At 29.1% G+C, this 14,246-nt stretch overlaps 6 protein-coding genes across 6 annotated transcripts; 1 reads left to right on the forward strand and 5 right to left on the reverse strand.

Annotated features, from left to right (window-relative positions):
- Positions 1-113: 113 nt before the first annotated feature.
- cubi_02955 (uncharacterized protein) lies at positions 114-2,768 on the reverse strand (the record flags this gene model as incomplete). The annotated part of the gene is made up of 1 exon (XM_029019966.1): positions 114-2,768. The coding sequence occupies one exon, from the start codon at positions 2,766-2,768 to the stop codon at positions 114-116; it is 2,655 nt and encodes an 884-aa protein (XP_028875373.1).
- A 160-nt stretch (positions 2,769-2,928) lies between these two features.
- On the reverse strand, positions 2,929-5,331 carry cubi_02956 (uncharacterized protein; the record flags this gene model as incomplete). Its single annotated transcript, XM_029019967.1, has 1 exon — positions 2,929-5,331. One exon carries the CDS (start codon positions 5,329-5,331, stop codon positions 2,929-2,931), a length of 2,403 nt encoding a protein of 800 aa, XP_028875374.1.
- A 117-nt stretch (positions 5,332-5,448) lies between these two features.
- cubi_02957 (ubiquitin conjugating enzyme) lies at positions 5,449-5,984 on the reverse strand (the record flags this gene model as incomplete). The annotated part of the gene is made up of 2 exons (XM_029019968.1): positions 5,449-5,778; positions 5,835-5,984. 2 exons carry the CDS (start codon positions 5,982-5,984, stop codon positions 5,449-5,451), a joined length of 480 nt encoding a protein of 159 aa, XP_028875375.1.
- A 160-nt stretch (positions 5,985-6,144) lies between these two features.
- On the reverse strand, positions 6,145-8,169 carry cubi_02958 (cathepsin like thiol protease; the record flags this gene model as incomplete). Its single annotated transcript, XM_029019969.1, has 1 exon — positions 6,145-8,169. The coding sequence occupies one exon, from the start codon at positions 8,167-8,169 to the stop codon at positions 6,145-6,147; it is 2,025 nt and encodes a 674-aa protein (XP_028875376.1).
- A 194-nt stretch (positions 8,170-8,363) lies between these two features.
- Positions 8,364-10,859, reverse strand: cubi_02959 (uncharacterized protein; the record flags this gene model as incomplete). Its single annotated transcript, XM_029019970.1, has 1 exon — positions 8,364-10,859. The coding sequence occupies one exon, from the start codon at positions 10,857-10,859 to the stop codon at positions 8,364-8,366; it is 2,496 nt and encodes an 831-aa protein (XP_028875377.1).
- A 722-nt stretch (positions 10,860-11,581) lies between these two features.
- Positions 11,582-14,222, forward strand: cubi_02960 (uncharacterized protein; the record flags this gene model as incomplete). The annotated part of the gene is made up of 2 exons (XM_029019971.1): positions 11,582-14,110; positions 14,187-14,222. The coding sequence occupies 2 exons, from the start codon at positions 11,582-11,584 to the stop codon at positions 14,220-14,222; spliced, it is 2,565 nt and encodes an 854-aa protein (XP_028875378.1).
- Positions 14,223-14,246: the final 24 nt, after the last annotated feature.

Here is a 14,246-nt window from a genome sequence, read left to right on the forward strand (position 1 = left end):
AAAAAAAAAAATCCCGTAAATAAAAATTTTATAAAAAATTTACAAAAAATAATGAAATTAAAATAAACGCAATAAACTATAAAAAAAAATATAAGTAAAATTTTCAAAGTAAGTTACCACTTTTCTTTTATATAGTTGTTTTCCCACTTTTCACCCCAAGACTTTACCTTTGTAGACCAAGTCCACGTATCTCCCCAAGAATTTCCCCATTTATTGCCACTTCCATCTGTTGCATATTTATTAGTCCATTTTTCCATATACTCAGCGTTTACTCCCCCCTCTCCCATAAATTCATTTCCTAATCCATAATATAGTTCTCCCCATTCTTCACTCCACTCCTCACCACTAATCATTTTTTTGCCCTTTTTAGATGCATTCTTCTTACTGACATGATTTGTAGTATCTATCTCTTCTCTCCACTCCTCTTTCCATTTATCTCCAATGTTGTTTTCACCGCTCTTCCTTGCCCATTTCCATTTATTTTTGAAATCTTCTTTCCATTCTTCTTCCCATTTATCCCCATAACGATTTTCTCCCTTCTTCAATGCTTCTTTATAATCTGACCTTTCCGACCATCTTTCTGACCAGCTTCCTTCCTTATCAAAACCTTGTTTTACTACCCACTGTTCTCCAGTGTGATTTGATTTACCAAATTCATCCATATACCAGTTTTCTTTACCTTTCCCTTGTTTTATTGAGTATAAATTTCCATTACCATCATCATTACATTTTTCTTCCCATTCTTCAATTAATTCAGTCCTGTTATCAAGATCATATTTTTTGCCCATCTTATACAGCGTTAACTTTCCTGACTGATCTTGAAGTTGATCTTCTGTCCAGATTTCAATTAGTCCATTTTCATCCATTAATTTCCAAGTACAATATTTTTTAAATTTTTCTAAATTATCCTTATTCCATTCTTCTTCCCATTCTATAAATCTATTGTTATTATGTTTTCTATCTATTCCTTTTTTATAGCCATGCTGACTCAAACCATCAGATTCCCAGTTGTCAGAGTATTCCTCAAATTCAGACGAATACCACGACTCAGTGTTCTCTATGTATGAATGTTCGTTTGGTTGCGTTAAACCCAAACTATCTTTATCTAATATTTTCAACTTTTCATCGCAAGTGAATTTTTGTTTTAATTTTATTGTTTTCTTTTCACCCCATTTTTCACCATTTTTTTTTGTCCACCATTTATCAGTAAACAATTTATTTCTTATTATTTTTTTACTGATCTGACATTTTTTGAGACTCTCACTCCAATCTTCAGACCAAGTTTCTCCGGTAGCTATCCTTTCACCTCTTTTTTCTCCACTTCTTAAAATTGAAACTGGAAGCTCGTCTTGATCCTGATTGCTAAATTGTGACTCTTCATCGCACTTTTCTCTAAAAACTTCATTCCCGTTATTATACCAATTTTCTTTTAATAAATGAACTTTCTTTCCGGACGAAGTTTGATCTACAAATTCCGAAAATTTTTCTCCCCAAGAATTTTTTTCTCCAACCTTTTCCCAATTTTTCTCGATATGTTTTTCTTCTTTCAAACCACTTTTATCTTTTTTCTCTTCCCATTTGACTTTAAAGCTCTCATTACTTGATTTGGAATAACCACTTTTTTCTCCCCATTGCATTTCATTGTTTTCATACCAAATATCGCATTCTTTTGATCCATCTACTTCTTCAAACCAAACTTCATGCCATTCAGTTTTGTCTCTATTACCATATTTTCTACCTTTTTTATTCCCATAACTATCTATCTCAATGTACTCTTTCCAAGATTCTGAGTATTCGATACCATCAACTGAATTAACAAGGCATAATTCGTCAATAGTTAGATCATCTGAGGAAATATCATATTTGGAAGAAATTACTTCAATATCAGAATTCTTATTTTCTCCACTACACCCTTTGTAATATCTGGAAAAAATAGTTTCTGAATTGTCTTTGTATACTTTTTTTTTTTTAGAATAGAAATAGGGGTAATTGTTTGTTTCATTGGAAATTCCCCTTTCCTCATATAATATTATGTAGTAATCATTGAAGAAATCACTTGATTCTTTCCATTCCTTTTGCTCCAATATTTTTTTCCCATATTTATTGCTCCTAAGTAACTTCCAGCTCGACCCATTTTGATCAAAATTGATTGGTTCATAATTAAACTCAGAATCCTCAAACCACACGTTTATCACTCGTAAATTGTTTTCACAAAGTTGTTGAATAAACTTTCTAACAAAAAGTTTTCTGCCTCTTCTAAACCACTTTTCTTTCCATCTTCTGTTTTTTTTATAATCTACACCAATTAGTTGGCCAAGAGATGCTTTATCACAATTTTCCAACTTTTTAAGCTCAGACAAATCTTTTTCTTCATTACTTTCTTCATTTAATTCACCTTTTATAGCTTGAAAATCAATGTTGCTTGATGACTCATCTTCACTATAGGACACCTGCGAAATATTCGAATCTCTAGGAATATTTCTCTGCTCAATCCATTCTTCTTTCCAACTTTTGTCCTTGGCTTCTTTTTTCCCCCATATGAGGCCTTCATCATTTCCTTCCCAAGTTTCAGTAAATTCATCATTTTCGAGAGTTTTTTTCTTTCCAGAGCTGAGTGTTAGGTTTAAATCATCTTTTAACTCATCATCATAATTGAAAAAATACAAACTATCACCAAATGTTGATCTAATATTATCATTTAATAATTTTTGTTCATTTTCAGCTGTAGAAATTGAGCATTGAAAATTTTGAGGTTTTGAAAATTGCATTAATAATTCAGAAAAATATGAATAATATAATAGAATTTATTATCATGAATAAATTATTCATAAAAAAAATTTTATATAATAAAAAAAGAGCGATATAGAAAATTCGAGCTTTAATTAGATTATTTATTTAAACTAAAATTCATAATTATGAAATATAATTTTATTCGAAATTCAGCCTCTTGCAGTAATTTGTTGAATTAGATTCACTAAATTGATCAATTTTCGATAAAGTTTTGACAAAATAACTACTTTGGGTTGTATAATCATTCAATTCACTAATTTGAAATAAATTATCATTTTTATAATAAGGAATTTCTAGATGAATAGAAAGTTCAAAATCCTTACCATTACTTATTATATAAAATAAACGTTGGTGTTCTCTTGAAACAAATTTCATTGAATTCATAAGAAAGCAAACCGATAGCCAAAATAATTTTGGCACACTTTGCTTAACTAATTCCCTATCAGAAATAATGAAATCAATCGTTTCCGAACTAATTCCATTGCAATTGAACAAACAACCATTCATTGAAAATTCACCTAGCAATAGAGAAAAATAAGTTTCAACTTTAGAAATTAATGTCTGAAGATCTTGAATTTTATTTGGCTGGGAATTATTTATTTTTGAACTCAAAAAACTTGTAAAAATCACTTTTCTATCAATTCCATTAATGTTTGGAAAGGTGAGATCTATCAATTTTGATTTCCTAATGCAGAATTTTGATTCAAAATGTCCTTTCTCATCTCCCAAATTTGTTATAGAGTCTTTTAAACTGTATGTATCACCTTGGTTCTTTAATTGTTTAGAGATAAAATAGTCGAAATCTGTGAGTAAGGAAGGTAGTACACTCATTTTAATTTTAATTAAATTACAAATGTCTTTGCTGAAGTTTAATTTCTTAATTAAAGTTCTATCTGGATATTTGATTTTTTTTTGTAAATTACGAGAATTAACCATAGAATAACTATTTTCTTTAATATGAATATTAAGATTTACGGCTGATTTAACTCGGTGAAATAACTCTTGAAATTGACTTGTAACAAATAAAATATATTTATCATTTATTTGTGAAATATTAATATTACTCATCATGTTAATTTTATATTCGCAATGAAATTTTCTAGAAATAGGTATAGGAATGATAGGTTTGCGGTTAATTATTACCAAATTAAACAAATTCCTCTTCAAGCTAGAGATAACACGTTCATTGCCATATGAATATTTAATTTCATTTATTTGTTTAATAAAATCACTCTTTATAATACTTCCATCATAATTTTTAGTTTTCGTGTTACATAAGTTGATGATTAATGCAGCAAAAGGTATATCGTTTGTTCCTAATAAAAAACTTCCATGATTTAAAGAAAAATAAACTTCTTTTAATAACTTAAGACTGTTTCTTCCAACCGGAGATGTTAGAGGAAATAGTTTAATAGCGGTTGGATTCCAGTGAGGAGGTACAATACCCATTATTTTCATAGAAATGTTATCAACCAATTTAATCCATCCCTTTTTTTTAAATTCATCTTCCATAATCGTGATAATATTCTCTTGTTCTATTACCTCCCCTTCTTCAGAGTCGGATAAACCTTCTGAATCGATGTCTCTACCAATGTATTCATTATTATAAGTATTTTTATCAAGATAATTTAGTAGATAATTATTTTTTTCAGCAAAGAACGTTAAAATGGGATTACCACTAAAGAATAGGCTTGAAAAGTTCAACCTTAGTGTTAACAAATTGAGTGAATTCGCTATTATCACATCTGAATAACTTAGCAGGCATCTTGAATCTAGACATGATATTTTGATTTGGTTATTGCTTTGGTTTGTGACAATAATTGGTCTTTTATCATTTTTTAAAGAAAGAAATGCCTTTGAATAATTAATTATTAAAATCAAGTTTATTTTAACATTTCTCAGGTTAAAAAATTCTCTTTGCAAGTCATTAAAACATATGTTTAATAACCCTTCAATAATTTTAATAGTCATTGTATCATCTTCAATTAATTCAAATGCGGATTTAAACTCCAAATTATTTTCTGGTATTATACTCCAAATAGTAATATTTTTATTTACATCACCGCATTTCTTTATGATGTTACGTAATATATTAATAAAACTAGTATTTAGTTGGCTATGCAATACTTGTTCTTTATCTTGTTGGGAACTTTTTTTAATTTCATTTCTTGTAACATGAGAAGAAATGGATTCAAATTCCTTATCTGACTTTAGCCACAAATCCATTACATACTGATAAATTTGTCTAGAACTTAATGATACATCGATTTTATATAATTTTTCGTTTAGTCTACTAGAGACAAAAAAACCATACTTTCTCAAAAAAACGTTACTTTGAAATTCATTAGAAATTATTCGAGAGAAAACTCTAGATAAACTATCAATTGTTCTGTTATTACAAGAAACAAATGGATAAATGAAGTTAAGTAAGTACCTTTCGAGAGTTTTGTTGGTAAATCTCCTTGATATCAAATCGTTCTTTAAAAGCCCCCAGTTTATTGGGGGATGGTATTGTACAATATGAATCTCATTCCCTATCATTATTTAAAAGTTTTCACATTGTGCAAAAAGTAAAACAATACATTTAGAAATAATCAATTATAACATAAGACCTAAGAAAAATTTTAGCCGGATTTTTTTTAATAGCGGGGTAACCTATCAATCAGAGGGCCTATTCTGCAAAGCTTGCTGTTTAATTCTCCTATTATATTCAGCTCTATTATTTGAGTACAGCTGATATGACTCAGCTTGAGCTGGGGATTTAATATTTGGGTTATCTAAAAGGTCTTGGATACCTAGTAAAATTTGTTTCATAGTAATAGAAGGTTTCCAATCTTCATCTTCGTTTAGAATAGAAAGACAAACGGTTCCTGAAGGATAGATATTTGGATGAAATAGTGGTGGTTGAAAAATACACTTTGGAGGTTTTGCAGGGTAGTCCTCAGGAAATATTACATTTAATGTATATTCGCCGTTTTCCCAAAGAGTCTGATATTATTTTTTAACAATAAGAGTAATTAAGATTCACATATCAATAAACTTACCCCACTTTTTCCTGGAATTTTGCATATCCACTTCATCATATCTTGGCCTTCACCATCTTCAGATGGAGCATATTTCGCTGAAAATCCGACTGGGTGATCTTTTCGCCATTCTGCTCTCTCTTGAGCAATTCTTTTCCTAGAAAAACTCATTCTAATAATTATTTCTAAAAATCATACAATTCATTAATTTAATTCTAACAGATGTTCAGTTTCCCGGAATTTAGAGGGTAATACGTATAGCCAATTTATTTGAGAAAAAAAAAAGTAAAATGGAATTTCTTTAAAAAACCAGACTAATGATCTATTAATTCTACAAATACATTAGTAGTAAGGCAAAAATAAATAATTGAACCACGTAGTATGATTCTTTCGTGAAGATATTATAAGCTTTAGAAACTTTTTGCGCTTTGTTTATTTCTCCTGGACCGGTAAGCAACAATTTATTTCCTTTGCATTCATCTGGAAGAGTTTCTGATGATCTTTGAAGGATAATACCTGGATACCAAAACATGTCACACGAATTGGCAGAAACATTCATAAAACCAGCTATACCCCATGAAGCACCCCAACTGTTTTGTATTACATAATATTTCTCACCATCATCACTTATTCCAAATCCAACCATAATAACTGCATGGTTTAATTCAGAAAAAGTTGTGCATTTAGTTGCCTTATAGATTCCATCAGAGTAACTACTGAAACCTGGTAAATCGGAATTTACACTTAACGAGATCGACCCAACCTTTGGGAGAATTGTAGTCACAAAATCCCACCCATCATCACCATTTAGTGCAAGATCGGTGAAAACGCTGTATTTACTTATGTTCAAACAACCATTACAATTACCCGCTTTGCAACTACCCAGCGAATCGATATATGGGTATTCATCCCATGAGCAAATGTAGTTTTTTGGCACATTTTGTTCGAGTAAATAACTCCAACCATTTGAGTAAAACCCACCATCACATCCCAAATTCCCAAAGCTCATACTGCAATCAATTATTTGCTGAGGAGAAAGCGGTGCAGGTAGCTCCAACTTTTGAATACAATTTGAAATACTTACTGAAGCACTAACAACAAAGGCATAACAACCCCCACAGTTTCCCTGATCATAAGGTATGTATACACAGGAATTGCCATTTATATCGCGCGAGTCAAAGTATGAATTTCCATTGATTGTTTCATAACTAGGTTCGTTCTTTCCATCATCAGTGTTTGGGTTTTCAGCATTCAACTGCCTTAAAATTTCATTGCCACTATTATATGTAACTTCAAGTCCTTGTTCAGTTCTGCTCAACAGATGTTTAGATAGAAGTTCTTTCCCTTCTGCAATGGATTCCTTCCAGCTAGTTCCAATTACCTTGTTCTTTAAATTATTAGGAATGACTAATTTGGAAGGAGGGCGATCTAATGATAATTGAGTCAACTCAAATTTTGCTTCTGGATTTAACTTAATTGCTGTGATAATTTCCTGAATTTTTCCATTACATACTTCTAAAGAAGACTTATTCAGTCCTAGATTTGACTGGATTTCAGAAACGAATATACAGATACAATTGATTATTGATTCACCACCCTGATTATTATTTGTTATATTTAACAAATTCAAAGGAGTTGAATTTATATTTGAAATATCCAACAGTCGGTCTGTCCATGTGGCATTTGTTGTGTGAACAGAGTTTATAAATATTTCAGGGTGAATGATTATATCAAGATCATTGTTGATTTCTCCTGAATTAGTTGCAATATTCATTTTTATAGTCGAATTTGAAACTCTATCATTCTTAATTTTCCAGGTATTATTAGAACTATAATTCAAGCCTTCGTTTTCAAGCTTATGTGTTTTATTTGAGAAATAAAAAATCAGTGAGATTTTTTGAAGATATTTTTTTAGTTCTGTGTGTTCAGTAATACATTTGTGAACATTTATTGAAAAATTGAATTCAACAGAATTGAAAAATTTTGAGGTCAAATTATTTCCTTCAACTGTGTTTGTAATGTTCTGAAAACCTTTCTTCAATTCACTTTTAAGATCTTGATTTAGCAATTTTGTGGAGTTTTTCTTGCTGGAATAGCTCTCTACAAAATGATGATCAATATCCTTCGCATTACTTTCCACTTTTGCCATAGAACTAGAATTTTTTTGTGATAATGCATGATTAGCTCCTAATTCGTTATTATCCAAAGAGCTGTTTCCATTATGTAATAAATTACAATTTATGGTTGTAATTACAGAGAGGAAAGTAATAACATTAACAAATATAATAGCAGTTCGTTTCCATCCACATGACTTATTTGAAATAGCTAAACTTCCTCTTTGGAATGCAGTTTGCATTCTAACAAATTATTATCTAAAAAAATAGTCGCTGGAATCAAATTGATAAAGAGATTTTTCTTTAATACTGACTATTAAATAAGAATTGACTTAAACGAACTTAACGGAATATATCAGCCCCACATAAATTGACGTGTGCATTTTTTGGCGCCAGAAAATTAAGCCAATCTTAAAAAAATGATGAAATAGGCCTTTTAAATATTTGAATGAACAAGCGTATAAATTAAAGGCTCAGTCTGGTGATTTATTCTTAACTGAAAGATATTGTCCATAAATTTGTTGTTAACACGATTGCCTTTTACAATAGAAAGGTAGTCGACAATGTTATTGTCAGCGGCGCCATTTTCATCTATACAGAAATCAGTAAGGACTATGTTTGAAGAAATTGAGGAATTTAAGGTTATTGCTTCTATTTTCAGAATTATAATACAGTGGAAAACCGGATGTTCTTCAGATAAGTTTGCAAGTTCTTCCTCATTCAAAAAATATGCATTGATTGAACCTAAAAAGTTTGGAGATAACGCCTGTATCTCTTTGTATATTTGAGAAATAAAGTCATCAGAATGTTTAAACTCACAATTGGTTATAGTTTCCGATTTATAAATGGGGTCGCTACAATGAATCTCTCTTGAGCTATCATTGTTATTGTTTGATCTTAAGTGATAATTAAATGGAGTAAAGCTATCAGAAAAACATTTTTGTTCTGGATTAACATAGCCGGTTAAACCCCCATTGAATACTAATGGTTTCCCATTATTACATAGTTGCTTTATTCTAGAATCTACGTGATTGAAGTCATTTTCAACATTTTCACTTTTATAAATTGATTTCTGCATTAATATAGTCGCACTCAACTTCCAATTAAATAATGATGAGTGATTAATATTTTGATATATTTGGTATATTACTGAATGGAGAATCCCCGGAATTTTGTTGTCAAGATTTTTGATCTTGTATCTTTCGGTATACTCACTGATTCCATCATTAATTAACACTAACCTGCCATTATTTGTCCCCCAGAAAGTTTGCCTTGATGCTGTAGAATTTGAGCCAATATTTGCAATAAAAATGGAGGGCACCTCAAAACTGTGACTTGTATTTCTTTTTGATTTATCATTTAAATCGTTCTTTTCACTAAATATTAATTTAATGCTATTGAAAAAATCATTAATTAATAGTAATATGTCCATTTCAACTTCTTTTTGCTCATTGATATCTACTAAGTAGTATGTACTTTTTTCATCTATATTATTTGGTGAATCTATATTAAATGAAGAATTTTTCTTAAGCTCAAAGTCCATTTTTGAGTGCAATAATGATTGTCTTCTAATTATATTGTTTGTATTGTTAATTTTTGGTTGGAAAACCATATTTGTTTGTGGTTCATCGATTTTCTCAATAATATCTGAAATTTGTTGATCAATTTTCGATAAGTCGGTTAATAGTAATGAAGAAGGTCTCTTTGTATCATCAAATTCAATTATCTTGTCAAATCTAATTATTTCTTTGCCAATACTAAATTGAGATTTCCCAATGTCAATATCTAATTTTAAGCTGTCCTTTCCAATATATTTTTCATCTTTTTGAGTAGTGAACTGCTTAAAATTATTATTCTCCTCGAAACTGTAAGAAATTGTATTTTTGTTTTCGCATGGAGGAATAGAAATATGAACTTTTGATAATTGCGGTATTTCAGAAGAATATGTTCTACAAATAAACTTGGGACTTTTTGTAAGTTTATGTAACCTAAATTGAAGTTGATTGATTAGTAATTTGTCATTTTGTAACAACTTTTCTAAATTTAAGGCATACTCTATAGATTTATTAAATGGAACTCTTAAGTTTTTAACTATTAACTCTCCATCATCGCCTTCTAGCTCATAAAATTTAATAGAATTATCACATTCTGAAATTTCTCTATGTAATAATTGAATTGTTTGTTCAATATCCAAATTCTGTAATTTAAAATTATCATTTAAACTTTTAATAGTGTTTATATCCCTCAAGTTTGAGAAAGCAAATTCCATTTCATTGAATTGATTTTCCAGATTTGCTATTTCACATATCAATGTTTTCTCAAACTCTTGTATTGTTTTGATTTCTTCCATATATCTGTAGTTGTTTTCATCAAGATACTCCAACTGGAGTTTAAGTTCAGATTCAATTAAACCACTAAACAGTAGTTCTTGATCATGCTTATTGTCAATTTCTTCTAATTTTAATTTAGTATTTTCGAGTCTTAATTCCCTTTCTCTTATCAAATTTTGTTGTCTGATGCTTAGGTATTTAATATCATTTCTATCATTTCTTTTTACACTTGGTTTCGATTTCCCAATATTTTGATTTAAAATATTTTGAGATTTATTGTTGCGATTACATTGATTATCTGATGATTCTCTTCTAGCGATAATTTTTGATGAATACTTGATTCCAGTTGACGAAATATTATTTTGAGACCTATCTGATAAATAAGCAACTCTAGGTACTTTAAAACTTATGGTAGCTTGAGAATTCAATTTACTAGTCAACAAATAGTTTTCTTTGTTTTCATTCTTTAAGTTCTTCTCCTTATTTAGGCTATGTTTTGCTTCGCTCAGAAACCCGTTAGTACCCGAATTTATTTGATTAGAAATTGCAGATGGCTTTCTTAAATTTGTGGGGCGAATTAAAGATGGAATCTTGGATGACATTGCTGGGAAAGGCGTCTAAGAATTTGTTTGATGGTAAAAATATACAATTTTTAGAAAGCATTATAATTTCATTTGAACTTTATTTTCAAATCTAATATTTTTTTACTTATTAAATGTGGGCGAGGGGGAACATTTTCATTTCATTTTTTCCGGCATAAACTAATAGCTTGTCTAAAATAAATTACAATAATTAAAATGTTTTGTCAATACATAATGTCAAGTTAACAATAAAAGGCAGATAGAACATTTATTTTGTATAAATAATAGCAATTGAGTCATTATTGTTCGCTTTTGATATATCAAATAAATTGCCAAGGTGGTAAATAACAGTGGCTCGAAAAAAATGTATTATTGAATCTAACATAATATTTATACAACTATTGTGCCTATCACAGTTTTTTATATCCATTAATTTCACACCAAAAAGAAGACTAGACACAAAATTTGAATTTCACCCTTTTACTATTGCCAAAACTATTATTGATTAAAACATCAACAATTCAAAACTCGTTGTTTTCTTAATACATCTTTTGTTTATGATATAGAGCCTGATTTGTTTTCCACAATTTTTTTTAATTTTTATTTGGTTTGAATGATCATTTTTATTTTTGATTAATTTTTTTATCTTGAAAAAATACATATATTCATCCTTTTTCACACATTAGTCACTGAAAAAAATATTAGTTTTAATGGATTTTTTTTCATTTTGAATGACACTTCATATGATGAATTTTACCATAAATGTTAAAATGGATCAAATAAGCGATATTCAGAACCAGCAGCGTTCTAGAGATATTTTATATTCAGAACCAAAAATTACAGAAACTATTTTAACAAGCAGTCAATTTGAAAGACGTCCAAATTGGTGGAGAGGAAGTGATTCCGAAAATATTTTGGACCCATGCTTTAAAAAACCTATTTACACAGGTAAATCCAAATTTAATTTTCTCCCAACATTTTTAAAAGATAATATTAAATGGTTTAAACATAGAATTTTATCAAATATTAATCATGAAAATGATTATAGATGTAATGAATATGAAAAAAAGACTATGATAGAATATGGCAAACAACTAAAAATGACACAGAAACAAGAATATTCACAATATAAATACATTTCTCCATATTCTGAATATCTATTAGAAAGATTGAAGTGGAAAATTGCACTCCGAATTTATTATACATTAGATCCTAATGACAAAGGATATATTGAATTAGAGCACTCCAAGAAATTATTATTTGAAATGCTCAAAGTAGATACAGAAAAGGCACAATCACTCCTTTTATTACTCGAAACTATTAAACCATTCTATGCAAAGGACGGATGCATTGAAAAAAATGATATAATAAGTTACTTGTCAAGAGAAATTTTTGATGATACAAGAGGGTATGGTCTTTTTTCAAAACTTAATAACATATTTAAGAATCCAATTAGTAGGTCAAAAAGGCAGAATGATTATTACTTCAGTAATAATTTTCAAGAATTTAGTATACTAAAAAAAAATGAAAAAATTTGTTTTTCTTCAGACCCCAGCTTAATTAAAATAAATCAAGTGAATTTTGGAAAAATTAATTTAAAAGAAACTAATTGCAATTTTGCTCATTGCCACAAAAATAAAGAAACCTGTATAACATGTAATATGAAAAAAAATTGCATCGGAAAATTAAAAGATCACATTAAGACAAGTAAAGATAGAAAACAAAGGTTGATTGAACGAATTAAACAGGAGCAAAAAGAAATTAATGATGAAAGTATGTTAAACTGTACATTTAAACCAGAAATCATTTGGCCAATAGGAAAGTTTATATTAAAGAGTAATAAAAATTGGTTGAGGGATAAAAAGAATATACAAAGAACAAAGCTGCCTCTAAACAAAAAAAATAACATAAGTGGATACCAGGTTATTAATGAACAGGATATAGATGATAAAAATATCCAGGTATTTTTAAATAGTAATTGTAATTCTGGCTCTTATAACAATTGGAGCGGATACATTCATGACAGTATGACTAACCAAATTTTTGTTATACACAAAGGATATTTAACCCATGATAATAATATGGATAAAAATGAAATTTTTTATAGAAAAACGGACAAGGAGGATCAGAAAGAAATTCGAAATAAAGTATTAGATTCAATTATAAGAAAAGTACATAATGAATTTCAAAGTTTAGAAAGTACTGAAAATGGGAATGAGCAAAAAAACTCATTGAATTTTGGGACCAAGAAACTGATTGAGGGGCTTAGAACCGAAAGAGAAACTGGAACCAATGACCCAAGGTTAAATACGCCCGAGTTTACAATAGAAATTAATCATCCAGAATTTGTAGAAAAAAGCATAAGTTTCAGCGCAATTAAGCCTTACAAAGAGGCAGTAAATCATGAAAATTTTCTCATTAAAAGTGAATATCCTACAAGTCCTTGTTATTACTATCTCCCAAAGGGATACGAAAGGATAGGTAACTGCTTTAATGAAATTCACTTTAGAAGAAAACTTGATTTTTTTAACAATAATGAGCGAGACAATTTAAATACCAATAAAAGGGATAATTCTAATTTAAAGGGTTCTTTAAACTTATCTACAAACAAAACAAATTTTGAAGGTAACTCTCCTTTATGTTTAAAAGAAGAATTAGTTGAGGAAATGAAAATGAAGAAAATACAGAACATTTCGAATGAAACAAATAAAACTAATCCTTTATTAATTAAAAACTCGAATGGAGTTGACAGTCAGAATCAGAATAACAACATTGATATTCCAAATACAAGAGGAATGCAAACAGAAAGTAATAATTTAAATGAGCATTCTTTTCTCAAAAATTCATATATAAATGACAATGCTCAAGTAATAACTAAGTCTAATAACATAGATGATGAAACTGAAATTCTAAGAAAAAACATAACTACTCAATTAAAAAAGGAATTCAGTGTTTCGGTTTCAAAAAAGAACAACTTAAAGATTTTACCAAAGAAAGATGACTCAGTAGCTAAATTAAAAAAAGAAACTGTCGCTTCTATTTCAGCAAAGAGTAATCCTAAAGTTCCCTCAAAAAAAGATAATTTGCTACCTTTATTAAAAGAGGAAGCTGGCACTCTGATTCCAAAAAAGAACAACTTAAAAATTTTAACTAAGAAAGATAGCTTAGTAACTCTATTAAAAAGTGAAACTGCTGCTTCAATTTCGACAAAAAATATACTTAAAATTCCACTAAAGAAAGATAAGATAGTAAATTCATTAAAAAAGGAAACCGTTACTTCCATTCCAACAAATAATAGCTTTGAAACTACATCAAAAAAAGATGAACTAGTAGTTAAATTGAAGGAAGAGACCTTCAATCCAGTTGAAACAAAGAATAACTTAAACATTCCACCAAAGAAAGATATCA

Source organism: Cryptosporidium ubiquitum (genome assembly GCF_001865345.1).
Source record: "Cryptosporidium ubiquitum isolate 39726 chromosome Unknown contig_1, whole genome shotgun sequence".
In the NCBI taxonomy this organism is placed as follows: Eukaryota; Apicomplexa; class Conoidasida; order Eucoccidiorida; family Cryptosporidiidae; genus Cryptosporidium; species Cryptosporidium ubiquitum.